At 46.5% G+C, this 22,568-nt stretch overlaps 1 protein-coding gene across 2 annotated transcripts in view; it reads left to right on the top strand.

The window, feature by feature from the left end:
* The window catches only part of B4GALNT1 (beta-1,4-N-acetyl-galactosaminyltransferase 1), a 188,743-nt gene that overhangs the window by 92,782 nt on the left and 73,393 nt on the right, over positions 1-22,568 (top strand). For both annotated transcript variants that reach the window (XM_056562590.1, XM_056562589.1), the window contains exon 3: positions 21,453-21,626. In XM_056562590.1, the coding sequence (XP_056418565.1) occupies positions 21,453-21,626 (174 nt within the window). The remainder of the gene's footprint in view (positions 1-21,452; positions 21,627-22,568) is intronic.

Here is a 22,568-nt window from a genome sequence, read left to right as displayed (position 1 = left end):
CAACATGCGGACCTCCAGAGGTTTCAAAACTACAACTCCCAGCAAGCCCGGGCAGCCATCGGCTGTCCGGGCTTGCTGGGAGTTGTAGTTTTGAAACCTCCGGAGGTCCGCAGGTTGAAGACCACTGCGGCCTTCAACATCATCCAGCCCCCTCTCACCCCCTTTAGTTCTGAGTACTCACCTCCGCTCGGCGCTGGTCCGGTCCTGCAGGGCTGTCCGGTAAGGAGGTGGTCCGGTGAGGAGGTGGTCCGGGCTGCTATCTTCACCGGGGGCGCCTCTTCTCCACGCTTCCGGCCCGGAATAGAGCCGTTGCCTTGACAGCGACGTATCTGCGTCGTTGTCAAGGCAACGTGACTATTCTGAGGCCGGGCCGGAAGCGCTTAGAAGAGGCCTCCCCGGTGAAGATAGCAGCCCGGACCACCTCCTCACCGGACCACCTCCTTACCGGACAGCCCTGCAGGACCGGACCAGCGCCGAGCGGAGGTGAGTACTCAGAACTAAAGGGGGTGAGAGGGGGCTGGATGATGTTGAAGGCCGCAGTGGTCTTCAACCTGCGGACCTCCGGAGGTTTCAAAACTACAACTCCCAGCAAGCCCGGACAGCCGATGGCTGCCCGGGCTTGCTGGGAGTTGTAGTTTTGAAACCTCTGGAGGTCCGCATGTTGAAGACCACTGCGGGTGGGGGAGTTCACTCGAGTATAAGCCGAGGGGGGTGTTTTCAGCACGAAAAATCGTGCTGAAAAACTCGGCCTATACTCGAGTATATACGGTACCTTACTATGTTGGAATAAAAATCTATATTTTCTAGTAGTAATCCATACATAGGTAAAATTGTCTATTTTCTCAGGTACGTCTACTACGTCCTAATAGTATGGAATGGTACTGAAGAGGAATTCCAGAACTCCGTCTACTACCTGAATGAAAAGAATTCTGTCAATATGCTTTTTACCTATGTGTATGGAGGCCGCTCTATAGATTTTTCAGATGTCAGGCTGAGTATCAGTGAAGGTGAGCTACAGACAACAGGATACAGGAAAACCATCTCTAAAAACACATTACTCCATTACAATAGCTCCCACCCCAGGTAGTTTAGGGATAATATCCCGTATAGCCAGTTCTTAAAGGGGTATTCCAGGCAAAAACTTTTTTTATATATATATATATCATCTGGTTCCGAAAAGTTAAACAGATTTGTAAATTACTTCTATTAAAAAATCTTAATCCTTCCAATAGTTATTAGCTTCTGAAGTTGAGTTGCTGTTTTCTGTCTAACTGCTTTCTGATGACTCACGTCCAGCTCCTATGGGGATATTCTTCCATTATGCAAGGGATATTCTCCCATCATGCACAGCTCCTGTGACGTGACATCATCATTGAGCAGTTAGACAGAAAACTTCAGAAGCTAATAACTATTGGAAGGATTAAGATTTTTTAATAGAAGTAATTTACAAATCTGTTTAACTTTCCGGAGCCAGTTGACATATAAAAAAAGTTTTTGCCTGGAATACCCCTTTAAGGTTAAAGAGAGTGAACAGTAACAACAAAACCTTTATAACACAGGCAGAAGAGCTGAAAGGAAGACTATTAGAAAGGGGCTTTCCACTAGAGATAATAGAGTGGGCCTATAAAAAAACTGAAACGAGAGATAGAGAAGATCTATTAATTTCAAAAAATAAAGAGAAAAAGTAAAAGCACCAGAAAAACAATAAACGCATTGTGTTTTCCTTTGCTAACTCACCCATCAACCAAATAATAAAAATGAGTATTATTGACAACTGGTATTATTTTGAGAACGATGAAGAATTGAGTGAAGAAGCAAAGGAAAAAACGATTGTTACATTCAGAAAATCCACTACCATTGGAGATGTAATTAAAAAACACAATAAAAAGTGTCAGGATGGAGATGATCATTGGTTAAGGTTAAAAAAAAAGTAATATGCCCTTGTAGAAGATACTATATAGGCAAAACTAAATCACAGCTATGTGCACGTGTAAGGGAGCACCTCTATTCTCTCCGGACGGGCAAGGGGTCTCCTCGCTTCATCGCTCATATGACTGAATGTCATGGCGGTGGGAGCAGGGATCTCCCGTTTGCCGGACTGGAGAGAATTGAGAGCATACCTGTCGGCACGGATAAACACACTTTCCTGCTACGCAGGGAGGCGTTCTGGATTGTCCGGTTAAACGCAATGGGGCCGATAGGTATGAATGACAGGCAAGATCTGCCAGCTTTTTTCTGAATCTGCTACCAGATTAGTTGGTTATTTTTTACTATCTTTTGTATCCTTATGTTTTTAATTGGTTATGGTGTTAACGGTGCACTTTTACGAATGTTGCGGTCACCACGCCTCCTTTTTCATGGACATAAATACATTCCCACCTCTGACGGTAGACGTACACCTTGTTGGCCGGAAGAAGCGTCGATCCATGACGCGTAACTAGTTGCCTTGAGAGCGGCTGCTCTCGCTCCCCACGTGTGTGACCGCTTTTATTGTTCCACTCTGCCGGTGTGAATAAACTACAAGACTTGTTATACTGCAGCTATGGGGTGAGTGCGACTTCTTTCTACTCTGAATAACAAAGCTGTTATAAGTTGTCTCTGTCTACGGGTCTGCACCTCCACCTTGCTGTTCTCTGAAGTTACTGTATTTATCGGAGTATACCACGCACCGGCCTATAACACGCACCCTCATTTTACCAAGGATATTTGACGTCATGCGACGCGCCATGCAGTGTATAGCAACGACGCAGGGGACACACACCGGAGGCCTGAAGCAGCGCGGACCCAACCCCGGCAACAGGTAATTATACAACCGGGGATGGGGGAGGCAACGGGGCCGCTTGTCTCCCCCTGGCTATCGACGCCGGCAATGGGGTGCCGGAACCGATAGTCAGGGGGAGAGAACGGGCAGCGGCACCGATAGCCAGGGGGAGAGAAGGGCCGGCAGCAGGGCTCTAGACCCCAGGACAGCCAGGGGCAGAGAAGCCGGCACCGACGGCAGGTCTCTGCACCGGTAAAGCCACTGCAGTTCATTGATTTAAAGCGCCCGCTTTAAATCATTGAACTGCAGCGGCTTATCAGCGTATAACACGCAGATAGACTTTAGGCTAAAAATTTTAGCCTAAAAAGTGTGTGTTATACGCCGATAAATACGGTATATGGTCACTGCAGCTAGGGCCATCCCGTATCTTTATCTGGATAATTGGACTCAGTAGTGCCTGGTGCGAGTCTTACTTCTGTGCAAATACTGGATTTAAATCGCTTTATTTTTGTCACTTATTGCCCCCTTAACATTTTTGTTCATCCATATTGCTTTTCTTTTATTTCTAACCCTTTTATTCCCATAAGGTATATACATCTTACAGTGAAAATTTAAGATATTTTTAAAAGTCTCCCATTTAATGTCAGTATTCTTGTTTTCGAGGATATTATCCCATTTTATATTGTTAAGGGCTTCTCTGAATTGATCGAACTTTGCCTTCCTGAAGTTCATTGTTTTCGTAGCCCCTCGAGAGATTCCCTTATTGAAGAACAAGTTATAATGTATTATATTATGATCTCTATTTCCCAGGTGTCCTTCTACTTGCACATTAGTTACTCTATCAGGTACGCTGGTTAATATTAAGTCTAGTAGGGCACCCCCTCTGGTCGGGCCCTGCACCATTTGGGACAGATAATTGTCTTTAGCTGTAGTCAGAAACCTTTTTCCTTTATGAGATTCACAGGTCTCAGTCTCCCAATTTATATCAGGATAGTTTAACCCCTTAAGGACCAAGGGCGTACAGATACGCCCTTGGCCCTGCTCTCCTGATATAACGCGGGGTTACACAGTAACCCTGCGTCATATCACGGCGGGCCCGGCGTCATAGTGAAGCCGGGACCCGCCTCTAATAGCGCGCAGCACCGATCGCGGCGCCGCGCGCTATTAACCCTTTAGCCGCGCGCTCAGAGCTGAGCCGCGTGGCTGAAAGTGAAAGTGGCCGGCTAGCTCAGTCGGGCTGTTCGGGATAGCCGCGGCTAATCGTGGCATCCCGAACAGCTGACAGGACAGCGGGAGGGCCCCTACCTGCCTCCTCGCTGTCCGATCGCCGAATGACTGCTCAGTGCCTGAGATCCAGGCCTGAGCAGTCATGCGGCAGAATCGTTGATCACTGGTTTCTTATGAGAAACCAGTGATCAATGATGAAGATCAGTGTGTGCAGTGTTATAGGTCCCTATGGGACCTATAACACTGCAAAAAAAAAGTAAAAAAAAAAGTGAATAAAGATCATTTAACTCCTCCCCAATTAAAAGTTTGAATCACCCCCCTTTTCCAATAAAAAAAAAAAACACAGTGTAAATAAAAATAAACATATATGGTATAACTGCGTGCGGAAATGTCCGAATTATAAAAATATATCATTATTTAAACCGCTCGGTCAATGGCGTGCGCGCAAAAAAAATTCCAAAGTCCAAAATAGTGCATTTTTGGTCACTTTTTATATCAATAAGTCCTATCAATGCAAAAATGGTACTGTTAAAAACTTCAGATCACGGCGCAAAAAATGAGCCCTCATACCGCCCCATACACGGAAAAATAAAAAAGTTATAGGGGTCAGAAGATGACAATTTTAAACGTATTAATTTTCCTGCATGTAGTTATGATTTTTTCCAGAAGTCCGACAAAATCAAACCTATATAAGTAGGGTATCATTTTAATGGTATGGACCTACAGAATAAAGATAAGGTGTCATTGTTACCGAAAAATGTACTACGTAGAAACGGAAGCCCCCAAAAGTTACAAAACGGCGTTTTTTTTTCCAATTTTGTCGCACAATGATTTTTTTTTCCGTTTCACCGTAGATTTTTGGGCAAAATGACTGACGTCATTACAAAGTAGAATTGGTGGCGCAAAAAATAAGCCATCATATGGATTTTTAGGTGCAAAATTGAAAGAGTTATGATTTTTTTAAAGGCAAGGAGCAAAAAACGAAAATGCAAGAACGGAAAAACCCCCGGTCCTTAAGGGGTTAAGTCCCCCATTATTATCACGTCATTTTGATTTGCTGCCTTGTTTATTTGCCTCAGTAATTGATCTTCTGCCTCTTCCATTATGTTTGGTGGCTTATAGCAAACCCCTATCAGGATTTTTTTATTTTTATCTCCATATATTTCTACCCATAATGACTCCACATTATCGTTTCCCTCCCAAATATCCTCCCTCAGTGTGGCCTTCAGACTGGACTTTACATAAAGACAAACTCCTTCCCCTTTCCGTTTTGTCCGATCCTTCCTGAATAGACTATAACCCTGTATGTTGACCGCCCAGTAACAGCTATCGTCCAACCAAGTCTCTGTTATACCCACTATGTCATAATTCTCCTCAGACATCAACCACTCCAGTTCCTCTGTTTTATTGGACATACTTCTGGCATTAGTCATCATGCAATTCAATGGTGTATGATTTTTCTTCCTATGAAGCCTATCCCTATTAACTATTCTAACCCCTCCCACAGCTCCACCCCAGGTATATTACTTATTCCCCCTCTCTATCTACACTATCTTCCCCCTCTATGTTGTAGGTTCCCTCCCCCCTAGTCCCTAGTTTAAACACTCCTCCACCCTTCTAGCCAACTTCTCCCGAAGCACAGCTGCACCCTCCCCATTGAGGTGCAGCCCGTCCCTACGGTAGAGCCGGTACCCAACAGTGAAGTCTCCAGTTCTCCATGAACCCAAACTCCTCCTTCACACACCAGCTTCTGAGCCACTTGTTTACCTCCCTGATCTCCCGCTGCCTCTCTGGTGTGGCTCGTGGTACAGGTAATATTTCAGAAAATACTACCTTGGAGGTCCTTGCCTTAAGCTTGCGGCCTAAGTCCCTGAAATCGTTTTTAAGGACACTCGACCTACCTTTTACTTTGTCATTGGTGCCAATATGTACCATTACTGCTGGATCCTCTCCAGCCCCACCCAGCAACCTGTCAACCCGATCCGCGATGTGCCAAAATCGAGCGCCAGGAAGACAACACACTGATCAGCGATCACGGTCTTTGTGATAGATTGCCCTGTCTGTCCCTCTAATAATTGAGACTACCAGTACCTGTCTGGCCTGTCCTGCACTCCTCCTCCCTTCCTTACTGGAGCAGACACCCCCCTGGCGGTCTGAGGCAGTATCTTGCTGCAGTACTGCTAGCTCTAAAATGGTATCCCCCCCCATCTGCCAACCAGGCAAACTTGTTGGGGTGTGCCAGTTCAGGACTAGCCTCCCTGACACTTTTCCCTCTACCGTTTTCTAACTGTAACCCTGCTAGCTGCCTGACTGTCCTGCACCTCCGTCCCACTATCCTCCCCCACCTCTACCCCAGAGAGTACTTGCTCAGTGAGCAGGAGACTCCTCTCCATGTTGTCAATGCTTCTCATTGTTGCCAGTCACTCCTCTAGATCCAGGATCTGGGCTTCTTAACGAACAACTAGCACACATCTCGGACAACAATATGCACCGTCAAATTGTTGTTCAAGGATTGCATACATTAAACAGGATATACATTGGACTGCATTTTTCAACATGGAGGCTATCTATTTATGGGGATTTAACAGATTTACAGAAAAAAACAGACAGTAAATATTAAAAATTAATTCTCAGTAGACCTTCTAAGTTAAAGTCTCTACAGTGTAAGTAAAGTAACACTCACAGCGATATCAAACTCCTGCTTTCAAACTCTCAGATTTCTAACTCTCTTGCAGCCCCTCTCTTTCAAAGCAAGTCTCAGTCAGAGCACGCTCAAAATGAGTCTCAAGCTGTAATTTATACATCTGTGTCCAATCCGCCCCTCCCCCTAGAGGCAGAGCAAATCCATCCAATTCACAAGTTTATAATATTCACTCCTCACCACACAGCAGATATATCAGATTTGTAAGGGTGCATGCACACTACGTTTCTTAAGATACAGGACCGTAAATGGCTGGGGAGAGGGGGGCGGAGAGTAGGGAGCGGGTCAACCGCACGCTGCCATATGAGGTCCCGTATCTAATGTATTTCAATGAGCGACCGGAGTGAAACGCTGCCTCCGGTTGGCTCCGTTTTGGCCCGTATACGGTTTCCCGACCGGACCTACGAACGTAGTCAACAGTGTTTTTAGGTCCGGTCGGGAGGAAACCGTATACGGGGCAAAACGGAGCCAACCGGAGGCAGCGTTTCACTCCGGTTGCTCATTGAAATACATTAGATACGGGACAGCATACGTCAGCGTGCGGTTGCCCCGCCCCCCTCTCCCCAGCCGCATTCGGTCCCGTATCTTAAGAAAGGCAGTGTGCATGCACCCTAACTCTCTTGTAGCTCCTCTCTTTCAAAGCAAGTCTCAGTCAGACCTCCGACCTACGATGGCCCCGACATACGATAATTTCAACACATGATGGCCTCTCAGAGGCCATCGCATGTTGAAAGCAGCATCTACATACGATGCTTTTGTATGTCGGGGCCATCGCATAAACGGCTATCTGACAGCGCAGACTGCTTCAGCTGCTGCCGGATAGCCGTTTAAGGTGCCTCGTGTGCTCCGGTGATGGTCACTCACCTGTCCCCGGCGCTCTGGACCGTCCTCTTCAGAATCCCCTGCATCGCCGTTGCTCTCCTTCGTCGTCATTACGTCGCCACACACGCCGTCCCGTCATCCAATAGGAGCGGTGTGCGCAGCGACGTTATGGCGGCAATGAAGAGCGAGGATCCCAGGCAGCAGAGATGGTGCGGAGCGGCGGGGACTCCCCGGGGACAGAGATGGAGGGCGACATCCAGGGCAGCGGTGATGGTCCAAAGCGGCTGGGACAGGTGAGTATAACTTCCTATACTTTACATTGCACAGATCCCTCAACATACGACGGTTTCAACTAACGATGGTTCATTTGGAACGAATTACCATCGTATGTTGAGGGACCACTGTGCAATATAGTCATAGGTGGGGATCTGATGGTAGAGGATAAGGGACGCTCATAATTACGTTTCCTGTTCGCATCCAGTCATTACCACACATGACATACCACTGTCCAAAGCAGGCTCTCTCATTGTGTGCGTGCCCCAATATGAATGCAGGGCACATGCACGAGATTGAGCCCGACTTGTTGTTGAGAGCTGGGGTACTTCAGACTTCAGTGCCTCTTTGACACTGGGAAAAAGCGTTTTTCAGTGTTAAGCACAGACAGCTAAGGGTACTGTTGGTCTCATTGTCATGCAGGTTATATAACCCTGTCAGCAGTTTCTACCGTGTTTTCCTGTTGACAAATTCCCTTTAAGAGTTCACATGTTGTTGCCAAAATGCCTGTGGCAGAAAAATCCCTTCCATGTATCGAAATGGAAACGACGCAGAACTCAATGATGATATTTATATCCATTGATAGAGAATTAAGAGTCAGATGAGTTCATAGGTTCATATTTTTCCGAAAGATAAATGAAACATTAGTCAAAATAAATAGGAACAGCTTTGCCTCAAAGTAATTGGCAAATGCATCCTAACTGGACAAAACACAGTACTGTACCTATCACCTATTTTCAGCATAGTGTATTTCTTAGCACTATTGTGTTGGTTCCTATACTCGAATCTGACTAATCTAATATGAGCATAGAGTTTGCATAATTTCCTGGCTTATGTGGATTTCTGTAAGTACTCTAGCTTTTTTCCATAATTGATTTGTTATGAAACTGAGCTGTGAATACATGTATATGGAATGTGTACATTAAGGAGCAGACTATTCACTTAGTTATTTAGGGACCTTGAAGGGGTTATCCACCATAAGGAGACTTTAGTTCTTACCTGCCAGACAGTAATGAACATGTTTAGGAAGGATCCATGCTTGTCTTGGGGCTAAATGGCTGTGTTGTGAGTCCACCATAATGCTGCTGTTTTCTTTTTGTGAAATGGCTATTTCCTGTTGGAGTTCCTTCTCTCCATCTACAAGTCCCAGGATCCCCTGTTTGTAAATGAGAGGTCATTTTTCTTCCTCTTACACATCAGCCATCCCACCCATTCCAGTACAGCTGCAGCCCTGTGTGGAATGATCTCCCCCACCACCCAGTCGTCGCTCCACCCATTGAAATACAGACTGGCTCCCTTTGAACACCTGACTAGTGATGTAATGTCTCTGGTCGCACTTAAACCTGGGAAAAGCTGAGACAACACTCATTTTACATGCTGCCAAAAATGAACATCGGGGTAAAGATCACATAAGAATTGCGAGACCAGCCATCAAACAAAGGTACTGACACTGATATTATAAACTACACTAAGTTAACAGCGCCTTTTGCCCAGTCAAATGAAAAAAAAAAATCCCAGAATACCCCTTTAAAAGAGTATTTTGTGCTGTATCTCTGTATGTAAGTGCTCAGCTCTCCCAGCTGCTGTTCTCATGAAGTCTGTTACCCTGCCTCTGCTTCCGCCTCTCTGCTCTGGCGCGTGTGTCCCCGTCCCTTAGGGCGTGCGCGAGCCGGAGCTTTAAGATTTAAAGGGCCAGTACGCTCATCAGTGTAACCACCTGTGTCTTGTTGATAAATTCCTCCACCCTCCTCAGTTCTCTGTCGGATCTTTGTTGCTTTGTGCCCTAGAGAAAGCGTTCCTTTGTATTGCCTTGCCGTGTTCCAGATCTCCTGCTCTTGTGACCTTGACCTTGCTCCTCTGCAGCCTGCCTACTGAACTTCTGCTACGTCCAGACTACGCTACTGTGCTGCCTGCCCTGACCTACAGCTATCCTGACTACGAGTTGTCTCATCCCTTCTGTTCTTCGCATCTCCTCAGCCGCCTGTGTGGTCGAGCCGTTGTCGGGGGTTGCGACCTGGGTGACGCCTGCAGCTGCAAGCCCATCCTGCTTTGCGGCAGGCTCTGGTGAAGACCAGCGGCTCCTTAGACTCTGCTCCCTGGCACGGTCCGAGTCATCTGCCACACAGGTCCAGCGGATCCACATACACCGGAGTTCCTGTCTTCAGAAACGTGAGTGTTACAGTAAGATCCGGCCATGGATCCCGCTGAGGAACCCCTGCCTGAAGTTGCGGATCTTTCCTCCATTGTGATGCGTCATTCACAGCAGTTGTCCTGACAGGCGCCGCAATTTTCTCAACTTGCCGCCATGATGCTACAGCTTTTGGCCTTGCAACAGCAGCAGGTACCACAATCTAGCCCACTCCCTCCTCCAGCTCTTGCAGTCTCTCCTGGCTCCCAGCTGCACCTGCCTTTGCCTTCCAAGTATGATGGGGATTCCAAGTCATGCAGAGGCTTTGTTACACAGTGCTCCATGCATTTGGAGCTCATGTATGACCGGTTTCCGACTGAACGTAGTAAGGTGGCCTTTGTCATTAGTCTACTTTCTGGAAAAGCCCTGGCTGGGCTACACCCCTTTGGGACCGTGGTGATCCAGCATCCTCCAATTTGTTGGCATTCTTGGCCAAATTTCGCTGTGTCTTTGAGGAACCTGCACATGCCTCTTCAGCTGAGACGGCATTGCTGAATCTGTCAAGGAGACCGTTGGTGACTACGCGGTTGAGTTCCGCATTCTAGCCTCTGAACTCGCCTGGAATGAAGAGGCCTTGTGTGCCACATTTAAAAAAGGACTGTCAAGCTGGATTAAAGATGCCCTTGCAGCACGAGATCCTCCATCTTCTTTGTCTGAACTTATCCACTTGGCCACACGCATTGATGTGCATTTTGCCGAAATGCAGGAGGAATTGCGCTTTGAGAGAGAATCTGATCGCCTGACACGTTCTCCTCTTCTGTCTCTTGCGCCTCTTGCCAAAGAGGTTATACAAGGAAATCATCCTTGTCTTACGCAGCAGGAGAGGTCACGATGACGCAATGAGAATTTGTGTTTGTACTGTGCTAGCCCGGAGCACTTTCTCAAGGACTGTACCGTTCGTCCGCACCTAGGTTATGTGGGAGAGGCGTCCCTGGGTGTGAATACTACATCTCCTTACTACCTATTCACGCTTAACTATTCCTGTACAGGTCATTGCTTCAGCCAAGTCTTCCTTCAGCACTACAGCATTTTTGGACTCCGGATCTGCAGGTGACTTTATTGATGCGGCTTTAATCCACAAGTATCATCTTCCCCTTACTCAGCTTGCCAAGCCCTTGTTCATCTTCTCTGTAAATGGACACAATCTGGACTGTAAGGTTCAGTTCCGTACTGAATCTCTCGTCATGCAAGTGAGAGTATCGCATGAAGAGAAGATTGAATTCTATGTTCTGCCACACTGTACTTCTGAGATTCTTCTTGTTCTTGCTTGGCTGCAACGCCATTCCCCGCAACTGGATTGGAGAACTGGGGAAATAATTTGCTGGGAACAATTCCGTCCAAATTTTTGCCTCCAACCTGTTCTGCGTAAAGTTGTTTCTTGTCTTCCACCTTAACCTGGCCTGCCGCCACCTTACCAAGATTTCTCGGATGTCTTCTGCAAGAAACAGGCTGAATCTCTGCCTCCACATTGTCCTTATGACTGCCCTATAGATCTTCTGCCTGGTACCACTCCTCCTTGTGGGAGGATATATCTTCTTTCAGTTCCTGAGACCAAAGCCATGGCTGAGTATATCCAGGAGAATCTCCAAAAGGGATTTATCCTTAAGTCCTCTTCTCCTGCTGGAGCAGGTTTCTTCACTCCGTCCATGCATTGACTACAGGGGACTTAACAAAATCACGGTCAAGAACCGTTACCCTCTACCTCTTATCTAAGAACTTTTTGACCGTTTACGTGGTGCCAAGGTCTTCTCCAAGCTGGACTTACGCGGTTCGTATAACCTCATTCGTATCCGCAAGGGAGATGAATGGAAAACGGCCTTCAATACTCGTGATGGACATTTTGAGTATCTTGCCTTTTGGTCTCTGCAATGCTCCAGCCGTTTTCCAGGAGTTTGTTAATGATATCTTCTGTGATCTTCTTTACACCTGTGTTGTCGTATATCTTGATGACATCATGATCTCTTCCAACTTAGAGGAGCATCGTGCTCATGTTCGTCTGGTTCTTCAGAGACTACGGAAGAATCATCTCTGCGCCAAATTGGAGAAATGCCTGTTTGAAAAGTCTAGTCTTCCGTTTCTTGGCTACATTGTCTCTCATCAGGGCCTGCAGATGGATCCAGATAAGTTATCTGCAGTTTTGGATTGGCCTCGTCCCTCGGGCCTACGTGCAATTCAACGCTTTCTGGGATTCGCTAACTATTATCGTCAGTTTATCCCACATTTTTCATCCTTGGTTGCTCCTATTGTAGCTCTCACTAAAAAAGCATCCAATCCTAAATCTTGGCCTCAAGAGGCTGAAGAGGCCTTCTCCCGTTTAAAGTCTGCGGTTGCCTCTGCTCCCGTGCTTACAAGACCTGATCCAAAGAGGCCCTTTGCATTGGAGGTTGATGCCTCATCTATTGGAGCGGGTGCCGTCCAAGGGCAAGAGTGTAACTTGAGGGTTCTTCTCCAAGACTTTCTCTCCTGCTGAGAGGAATTACTCCATTTGAGATCGTGAACTCCTCGCTATTAAGCTAGCTTTGGAGGAATGGCGACATTTACTGGAAGGTTCTTCTCATCTGGTCAGCATCTACTCCGATCATAAGAATCTTCTATACCTTCAGTCTGCTCAGCGTTTGAACCCCCGCCAGGCAAGATGGTCACTGTTCTTTTCCCGTTTCAACTTCTTCATTCACTTTCGTTCTGCAGACAAGAACATCAGGGCTGATTCACTCTCCAGGTCCTCTGACGTCATTGGTTTGGACTCCACGCCTAGGCACATTATGCCTCCTGACCGTTTGATTCCTGCCGCTCCTGCCGAGATTCAGCAAGTTCCTCCGGGAAAATCCTTTGTGCCCACCAGATTGAGATGCAAGGTCTTGAAATAGGGTCATTCTTCCTTGACAGCAGGACATCCTGGAATACGCAAGACCCTACTTCTTATTTCCCGGCACTACTGGTGGCCCCATCTTGAATGTGTTGTTTCTGATTTTGTTCGGTCCTGTGTAACTTGCCCGTGACAAAACTCCTCGGTGGCCCCATCTTGAACGTGTTGTTTCTCATTTTGTTCGGTCCTGTGTAACTTGCCCGTGACAAAACTCCTCGGCAAAGACCTGCAGGCCTCTTACAGCCTTTACCCATTCCAGAGACTCCCTGGTCCCATATCGTCATGGATTTCATGACCGATCTGCCACCTTCTCATAATAACACCGTCATCTGGGTCGTGGTAGATCGGTTTTCCAAGATGGCTCACTTCATTCCTCTACCAGGTCTTCCTTCTGCTCCGCAGCTGGCGAAGTACTTCTTGTCGCATGTCTTTCGTTTACACGGTCCTCCACAGCATATCGTTTCGGATCGAGGTGTGCAGTTTGTTTCTAAGTTCTGGCGAGCCCTTTTAACTGTCTGGACATCAATCTGGACTTCTCCTCGGCCTACCATCCTCAGTCCAATGGTCAGGTGGAAAGGGTCAATCAAATCCTTGAGACTTATCCTCGGCATTTTGTTTCAGCTCGCCAAGATGATTGGGTCGACCTTCTCCCCTGGGCTGAATTCTCATATAATCTTAAGGATTCCGAGTCCACGAGGTCGTCTCTCTTTTTTTTGTCTACGGACTCCATCTCCATCCTCCTCTTCCTCTCCCAGTCTCCTCCGGTGTGCCTGCTGTTGATGAGCTGGTCCATGACTTCTCCACCATCTGGCAACAGACCCGACAATCATTGTCCCAGGCTTCTTCATACATGAAGGCGCAAGCGGATAAAGGTAGAAGACCTCCTCCGTCCTTCTCTCCTGGTGACATGGTGTGGCTTTCATCCAAATACATCTGCTTCAAGATCCCCTGTTACTAGCTCGGTCCCCGCTACCTTGGTTTCTTCCAGATTCTACAATAGATCAATCCTGTCTCCTACAAACTTTGTCTACCTTACATATTTCCAATTCCTACCACGTCTCTCTCCTCAAGCCTCTTGTTGTAAACCGGTTTTCTCAGAAGAATCCTCTCCCAACACCTGTCTCCAGCTCCTCTGATGTCTACAAAGTTAAACAAATCCTTTCTGCAAAAACTGTGAGAGGTAAACTATTTTTTTTGGTCGACTGGGAGGGTTACGGTCCTGAGGAGAGATCTTGGGAACCTGAGGAGAATATCCTGGACCGTGACCTTCTCAGGAGTTTCCTCTCTCGTAAAAGGAGGGGGAGACCAAAGGGGGGGGGGGTACTGTTACGCTATGCGCTCCTGCCTCACACGCTGGCCGTGAGTGCATGGTCCCCTTACCTTTTGCTGCCGACGGGGCTGGGACTCACATTGCGGGACGCACCCGCATGCGAGCCCCAGTCCGTCACTCTACGGGTGTTTCCCCTGACTCTACTTCCGGCACTCGCTTTAAGATTTATAGGACCAGTACGCTCATTAGTGTAACTACCTGTGTCTTGTTGATAAATTCCCCCCGCTCCTCAGTTCTCTGCTGGATCTTTGTTGCTTTGTGCCCTAGAGAAAGCATTCCTTTGTATTGCCTTGCCGTGTTCCAGATCTCCTGCTCTTGTGACCTTGACCTTGCTTCTCTGCCGCCTGCCTACTGAACTTCTGCTACGACCCGACTACACTACTGTGCCGCCTGCCCTGACCTACAGCTATCCTGACTATGAGTTGTCTCATCCCTTCTGTGCTTCACATCTCCTCAGCCGCCTGTGTGGTCGAGTCGTTGCCAGGGGTTGCGACCTGGATGTCGCCTGCAGTTGCAAGCCCATCCTGCTTTGCGGCAGGCTCTGGTGAAGACCAGCGGCACCTTAGACTCTGCTCCCTGGCACGGTCCGAGTCATCTGCCACACAGGTCCAGCGGAACCACATACACCGGAGTTCCAGTCTTCAGAAACGTGAGTGTTACAATGTCAATGGCCGACGGCAGATTAAGTGATTGTCATTTGGTTTTCATTTGAAACTAGACGTTTATATTCAAGCATTGGCCTTGTTTATCTTTTTAATATGTGCTTCATCTCCCTGTTTAGCAGGATATACACCCCAGATTGCACTTTTTTCATGCTATGTGAAAAAGGTCATAGACCAACTTGAATAGTTTAGTATTATCCACCGCACAGAGACTTATAGATAGTCTTGTTGATGCAACAGAGCATCGCCATATCTCCTCCAAACAGCCAACCACTTCTCCTAAAATCCCAGCACAGTCTTCTGACATATTGAGAGATTCTTCCAGGGTTGAGACATTTATGCACTTGTCTGATATCTGCACATTAAACTTTGACATCATAGTTTTTAATCATCAACAAGCCGAGCTGCTAGTTTAGTCTGACATCTTGCTGGTCGGATCCTTCAAGTGATCCTACAATGGGCTATGTCCTGGCCAATAATAATATTATGTGTATGGTCAACCTAAACAGAACCTGTTATCACTTTCATGTTTCCCAGGATGGTCCCCGGCAGCTTCTACCCACCCCACCAGCCTTGACAGATTTCTCCCAGTTTTGGTATAGGGAAAGGTGTATAAATCAAAGGCTATCAGGGCAGGCTGAAGCCATATGGGGCAGCCCTGTGACTCTTGGTTCAGGCAGCATGAAAGTATTGACAGGTGCCCTTTATATTTACGTGCCAAACCTGAAATAACTACATGCTGTTTATGAATTTTCCTTTAATTCCTTTTTTTTTAACCTAAACAATTATAGTGTTTAGTCAGGGGCCCATGGCAGTTAATGCCAGGGTCTCAGTCACCACTGTGTCCATTAGAATGAAAATGTATTCTCTTAAAATCAGTAAAAAAAAAATACATAGCACAATATTTTTGCTTGGTGATAATTATTTCTAAAACAGTGAGCAAAATTATGTTTCTCCATTTCCGATATGAAGTTCCTGACATTGTACCCATAGTCTTGTCCTTTCCTGTGAAAAAAGATAAAGAAGGAGAGTTATCATTCTTTTCAAACATTTGGCTTTTTATGACAATTTTTTTTAACTTACTTTTGCTTACATGTGTCCAATTTATCAAATAGTCGCACGCCCTTGATAAATAAATCGCACGTAAGCAAAAACCGGGAAACCCAATTACAAAAGCATTTTTTAAAGCAGAATTTTTTTCCTTATGTTAATAGCCAAAGTTCTTTATCTACCCTTTATTACCAGTAGCGTTGCTAGAGAGTGACGGAGAGGTGGGGGGGGTTTGTCATACCGCATAGGGTGACACCCTGACTGGCCGGCCTGGCACTAAATACGGCCTGGCACTAAACACTCCAACTATCCCACAACAGCCTATCTTATCAGCGTGTAGGGAGTCGGTGTGACTTATGTTAGCCGACTGTTTTGTGTTTTTTGGATCCTGTTTATGGGTACATTCCCTTCTCATGAGGAATAGTAATGTAGAGGGTAGGGTGGGGTGCCGACATAATGCACAGTAATGGAGGGGACAGTGGCGGATCAAGGGGGAGGGGGGAAGGGGCAAGTGCCCCCCCACCTCAAGGTTGCTGCCCCTACCCCCGTACTCTAGCATGGTGGAGCGGGAGCTGTCAGCTCCACCATTAACCCACCTTTCTCATGCTGCTTGCTCTTTGCAGAATTTGAGCTGCGGGGATGTGATCCACAGCAAAGCGGCGCAATGACATTACATGATCACGCTGGCACAGGGAGATCACATCACTGCGGCTTGCATAGTGCCCTAACAGTAAGCTGGTTGCTGGGCTAGCTAATTTTCATATTTTTAAGATCCTGCAGTAGAGTGTGTATGTGTGAGTGAGTAAGTGTTTGTGTGAATGTTTGTGTCTGAATGTGTGTGTCTGTGTGTGTGCATTAGAAGAAAAAAAACAGCATTAAACACCTATGCCCAGTGCAAGTAAGAAAGCTGTAGAAAACACCAAAGGGGCACTGTATGCTACACAGTGCCTTATGAAAACTTAGTGGCACATAAAAGGGGACATTTATTGTGAGGTAAACATGGCAGGGGGCATTATAAGTGGGGGCACATGACAGAGGGGCATTATCTGTGAGGCACACATGATGGGGGCATTATATGTGATTGGCACATGACGGGGCATTATATGTGTGGGGCACATGACGGAGGCATTATATGTGAGGGGCACATGACGGGGGGCATTATATGTGAGGGGCACATGACAGGCATTATATGTGTGGGGCACATGACGGAGGCATTATATGTGAGGGGCACATGACGGGGGGCATTATATGTGAGGGGCACATGACAGAGGCATTATATGTGAGGGGCACAGCACAGGGGGGCCCCTTGTCATGTGCCTCTCTCATATAATGCCCCATGTGCTGTGCCCCCGTCATGTTCCCCCCCCTGTTATGTACCCCTCAATATAATGCCCCATGTTCGCCAGTATGTACATGTCCTAAAATTAACAAGGTGTGCAGTGTGTATTTTCAACCTTAAAATTTATAGAGTTATATAGTTATATAATAATTTTTTTCTATAATTAACATTAAATGTAGTAGCTTTGGTTCATGATACAGAACAAGAAGAGTTGTTAAAGTGGGTGTTAATGTCCTTTTCTGCTGACATATGCACTTTCTGTAAGCCAGGTTGGACCTGGAATACATATGCGACTTTTAAATGGAGATGCAACTTTTTTTCTTCATAAATAGCGACTATCGCATTTGATAAATACATGACCACTGCAAAGAAAAAAAAGTTGCAGCAATTATAGAAAAGTCGCACGTGCGCACGTACAAATTTACTATGGAGCTTGATAAATCTCCTTCAAAATGATTGTGAACTCTTGATTTTAGAGCCAGTGAGGAGTAAGTTGACACTGTGGGACTGAGCCAAACATCTGTATAAAAATCCAGAATGAAATATAAATTTGTTACATACTGATATGGTTAGAGATTTAGGTATGGAATTAAAGAATGGATTTCACTAACTGCATTTTAAAGGGGTACTCTGCTGCTCAGCGTTTGGAGCAAACCGTTCCGAACGCTGGAGCCGGCACCGGGAGTTCGTGACATCATAGCCCCGCCCCCTCATGATGTCACACCCCGCCCCCTCTATGCAAGTCTATGGGAGGGGGCATGACAGCAGCAAGGGTGAGGCCGGACTAGAGGGAATGGTAGCATCCAGCGGACTGCAGGAAGTTTGAAAATTTTGGTTTCTTAAATTTTGCACTGCATGCACTGTGTGGCACACCACACAGTCCACGTTATATGGAGGCGCTTTTATAGCGCTGTTAGCTTACAACTGGTGGATGAACTGTGTCTGCGCTCAAACCCCGTAAATGTAAGTAAGGCACTTTAGAGGGCTATTCTGCGGTCACTGTGATTTAAAGGGGTTCTCCGGTGAAAAACTTTGTATTTTTAAATCAACTGGTGCCAGAAAGTTAAACAGATTTGTAAATTACTTGTATTAAAAAATCTTAATCCTTCCTGTACTTATTAGCTGCTGAATACTACAGCAGAAATTCTTTTCTTTTTGAAACACAGAGCTCTCTGCTGACATCATGACCACAGTGCTCTCTGCTGACATCTCTGTCCATTTTAGGAACTGTCCAGAATAGCATATATTTGCTATGGGGATTTCCTTTTACTCTGGACAGTTCCTAAAATGGACAGAGATGTCAGCAGAGAGCACTGTGCTCATGATGTCAGCAGACAGCTCTGTGTTTCAAACGGACAAGAATTTACACTGTAGTATTCAGCAGCTAATAAGTACAGGAAGAATTAAGATTTTTTAATAGAAGTAATTTACAAATCGGTTTAACTTTCTGGCACCAGTTGATTTAAAAAAAAAAATAAAAAAAAGGTTTTCACCGGAGTACCCCTTTAAATATGTATTGCTTTGACAGCTTTGCTCAGTTGGGCAGATATTTGTATGTGCCTGGAATAAGGCTTTCTGGAATTTGTAGTCCATGATGAGGCTTCTGCAGGAAGGGACAACACAGGATGTCTCTGAGATCAGCCCACAGAATTTTGGTTATATGGTTGATAAAGCTTTCTGGTATGGATTATGTAGTATATCTGGCTCCTATGTGGTATCTGAGTAGAGCTGGGCGATATGACCAAATATGTGTATCACGGTATTTTTTTTACATGACAGTGCGTTTAACCTATCACTGGCCGGGGCGGAACATCGCTGCAGCCGGGACTAGGCTGACGGCTGTCCGACGTTCACGTCCCCAGGAACAGCGTGAGGCCGACGTAGGTAAGTTAAAGTTTATTTTGTTTATCTTTTGCAGCCCGGGCATAGGGATACAGCGTACAGCAGTGGTCTCAAACCAGCAGACCTCCAGCTGTTGCAAAACTACAACTTCCAGCATGCCCGGACAGCCGTTGGCTGTCCGGGCATGCTGGGAGTTGTAGTTCTGCAGCATCTGGAAATCCGCAGGTTGGAGACCACTGGCGTACAGTATAGAGTTCCAGCGCCGGTGGCCCGCAACAAAGAGGAGGAGGGCAGTGCTTGAACGTGACATCTGTGAGTAGTACCCCGCTGGGCTGATAATTTATTGGGGGGAGCAGAACAGCGCTGGCGGGTAACATGATTTGGTGGGGGGGTGGGGGCAGAACAGCGCTGGCGGGTCACATATGGTTAGTTCCCTGATGTGGGGACAGCGCAGCGCTAGGCTGATAATTCATTCATTCCCAAGGGGGAGGGGCCCAACCGGTATTGCGGTATGGGGAAAAATTCATATTGTGCAGCACAAAAATTTCGGTATTCAGTATGAAGCGGTATACCGCCCAGCACTATATCTGAGGCACATATTGTTGCTCACCCTCAAATACAAAAACTATTGCAATTTCTGTAATACCGATATTAATCATACTTATTTTTTTCTCCTTGCATTTTCAAAGGTATATTGTGCCACTTGTTTTCTTTGCGACCATATTGATTTTTATGCACCAAAATTGCCGAGTTTGGTGCCCAAATTAGCAATTTTGGTGCCAAATTGTAAATGCCAGAGAATTCTGTCAGAAGCATCTCAGGGAATATACCGGTACTCATGATTACTAGCCAAATTTTGGATGTAAAGAGTTCTGAATAGGACCCCTGCTGTCTATCTATCTGTGTCTCTCTCCAAAATGTAAAAGAAGTACCTCCAAAAGGGGGACGGGATTAAGGCGCTGGACAAGCCGTGTAGAAAGATCCAAAAGTTCATTCACCCATCATGCAACGCGTTTCTCAGCAAAGCTGAGAAACGCGTTGCATGATGGGTGAATAAACTTTTGGATCTTTCTACACGGCTTGTCCAGCGCCTTAATCCCGTCCCCCTGTCTGAGGTACTTCTTTTACATATATCATATTGGACATGGACGTGGCTGCAGGCATACCTACCATGGCGGTTTCCCATAGTTACACTTGGTTGAGTGTAACCACTATACTATCTCTTATCCAGTTACCAACGTTATTACACTACGGAGCGCTGTCTATCTTTTTGTTTTAGTTTATTTCTCCAAAATGGTCGCAATTGAGACCGCAGTGCTTTTAAAACCGTGTAAAAGTCCCCACCGCCTTTGCTGTCTCCTATTGGTTTGAAAGCTGATTGACACATAAACCAGCAAATCATTGAAAGCCTTTGGTTATCATGTGATAATTGCAAGGAATGTTGGTCAACCTGACATCATTTCACTTCCCCCTGTGTTTTCTGGTTCCTCTGAGCGACAAAATGCTATGTATTCCTCATTCTTCATGTTAATGATTTTGCGCATTTCCCAGTTGAAATCTCTCATTTCAACCATTCAAGAACTGCCTGCTCAGCTCATTTCTGGCTAAGGCTGGGTTCACACCACATTATGTTAAATACGGCTCTCGTATTCGGCTGGGAGGAGGGGGGCGGGGCTTAATCGCGGCGCCCACACACAGCCGTATTCGGGAACCGTATTTAATGTATGTCTATGAGCCGACTGGAGTGAACCGCAGCCTCCGGTCGGCTGCTTTTTCGGCCGTATGCGGTTTCCCAACCGCAGGCAAAAAAATGTGGTCGATCACGTTTTTGCCTGCGGTCGGGAAACCGCATACGGCAGAAAACGAGGTCGACCGGAGGCTGCGGTTCACTCCAGTCGGCTCATAGACATACATTAAATACGGTTCCCGAATACGGCTGAGTGCGGGCGCCGTGATTAAGCCCCTCCTCCCAGCCATATACGGGAACCGTATTTAACAAAACGTGGTGTGAACCCAGCCTTAGACGGGTCACAGCAGGGGTCAGTGATTGACAGAGCATGCAGTTCTTGTGGAGTTAAAGTGTTAAAGGAACTTGGAAGCAGTAATAAGTGGCAGGACCAGGAGCTGTCTGAATGGCAGTGGCGGGGGATTAGGGCAGGTAAGTATGATTTATTATTATATTTATAATATAATTATAATTTCTATTATATTTTTTAACAACCTATGTCGCTTTTCTGGGGCTGTAAAACCCATTTAAGCAAAAATTCCCCATGTAATGTTGAATATTTATCTAGAACTGGTGGTTTGCTTTAACATAACAATCTTCTGGAGTTAATAATGTCTGCCTGTGATGTGAAACCACATTTGGCTTATTGTTGTTTTATTCCACAGACTCTTGCCAAAGAACAATTGCAAATGTGAAGCAGAGGCAACGCTGAACATTCCTTTCAGACAGCAGCTAATAGGAAAACCTTTTGCGATGAACTTTACAGCAGCTGTAGAGCCTTCAGAGATTGATGAAACATATAAGAGAAGAGAGTTGGAATATAAAAATTTCAAGATGAGGTAACAAGTCTTATGTTATTGTGTTTTTCTTCTGAAAGGGCAGAGCTATGTGTAGGAGCTTGAGGGCTGACATTGCATATATGCACCTTGGGTGTTAAAAACTCTCGGGCAGAGTATAGACTATGTGATACAGTCCTGACCACAGTATCTGAGTAAAGGGATTTAGGAGTAATTATTTCAGAAGACTTAAAGGTAGGCAGTAGGGATCGACCGATTATCGGATTGGTCGATATTATCGGCCGATATTCACGATTTTTAACGTTATCTGTATCGGCATCTAACCTTGCCGATAATGCCGATAATGCGGGCGCTTTAAATCAATGAATTGCAGCGGCTTTTGCGGGGTCAGAGACCGCCGCCACCCGCTTCTCTCCCCCTGCCTGTCCTGAGGTCCTTAGTTCAACCACCGACGCTGCCCGATTGCCTCCCCTGCCTATCCTCTGGCCAGAGACCGCCGCCGCCGCTGCCCCATTGCCTCCCCCCATCCCCAGTTTTATAATTACCTGTGCCCGGGGTCCGCGCTACTTCTGGCTCCTGCGGTGTCCTGCGCTGTTGCTGTGCGCTGCGCAATGACGTCAGTGGCCCGGCGCACAGTGACAGCTCAGGACGCCGCCGGAGGCGAAGTAGTGTGGACCCCGGGAACAGGTAATTATAAAACCTTGGATGGGGGAGGCAATGGGGCGGCGGCGGTCTCTGGCCAGAGGATAGGCAGGGGAGGCAATCAGGCAGCGTCAGTGGTTGGACTCAGGACCCCAGGACAGGCAGGGGGAGAGAAGTGGGTGGTAGTCTCTGGCCCCGCAAAAGCCGCTGCAGTTCATTGATTTAAAGCTCCCGCTTTAAATTATTGATCTGCAGCGGCTTCTGTGGGACCAGAAACAGTTTGTCAGGGTATACCCGCACACACACACGCACCCTCATTTTACCAAGGATATTTGGGGGGAA

Source organism: Hyla sarda, chromosome 2 (genome assembly GCF_029499605.1).
Source record: "Hyla sarda isolate aHylSar1 chromosome 2, aHylSar1.hap1, whole genome shotgun sequence".
NCBI classification, from domain to species: Eukaryota; Metazoa; Chordata; class Amphibia; order Anura; family Hylidae; genus Hyla; species Hyla sarda.
Note: the sequence above shows the minus strand (reverse complement) of the source record. Positions and strands in the feature narration are given on the sequence as shown.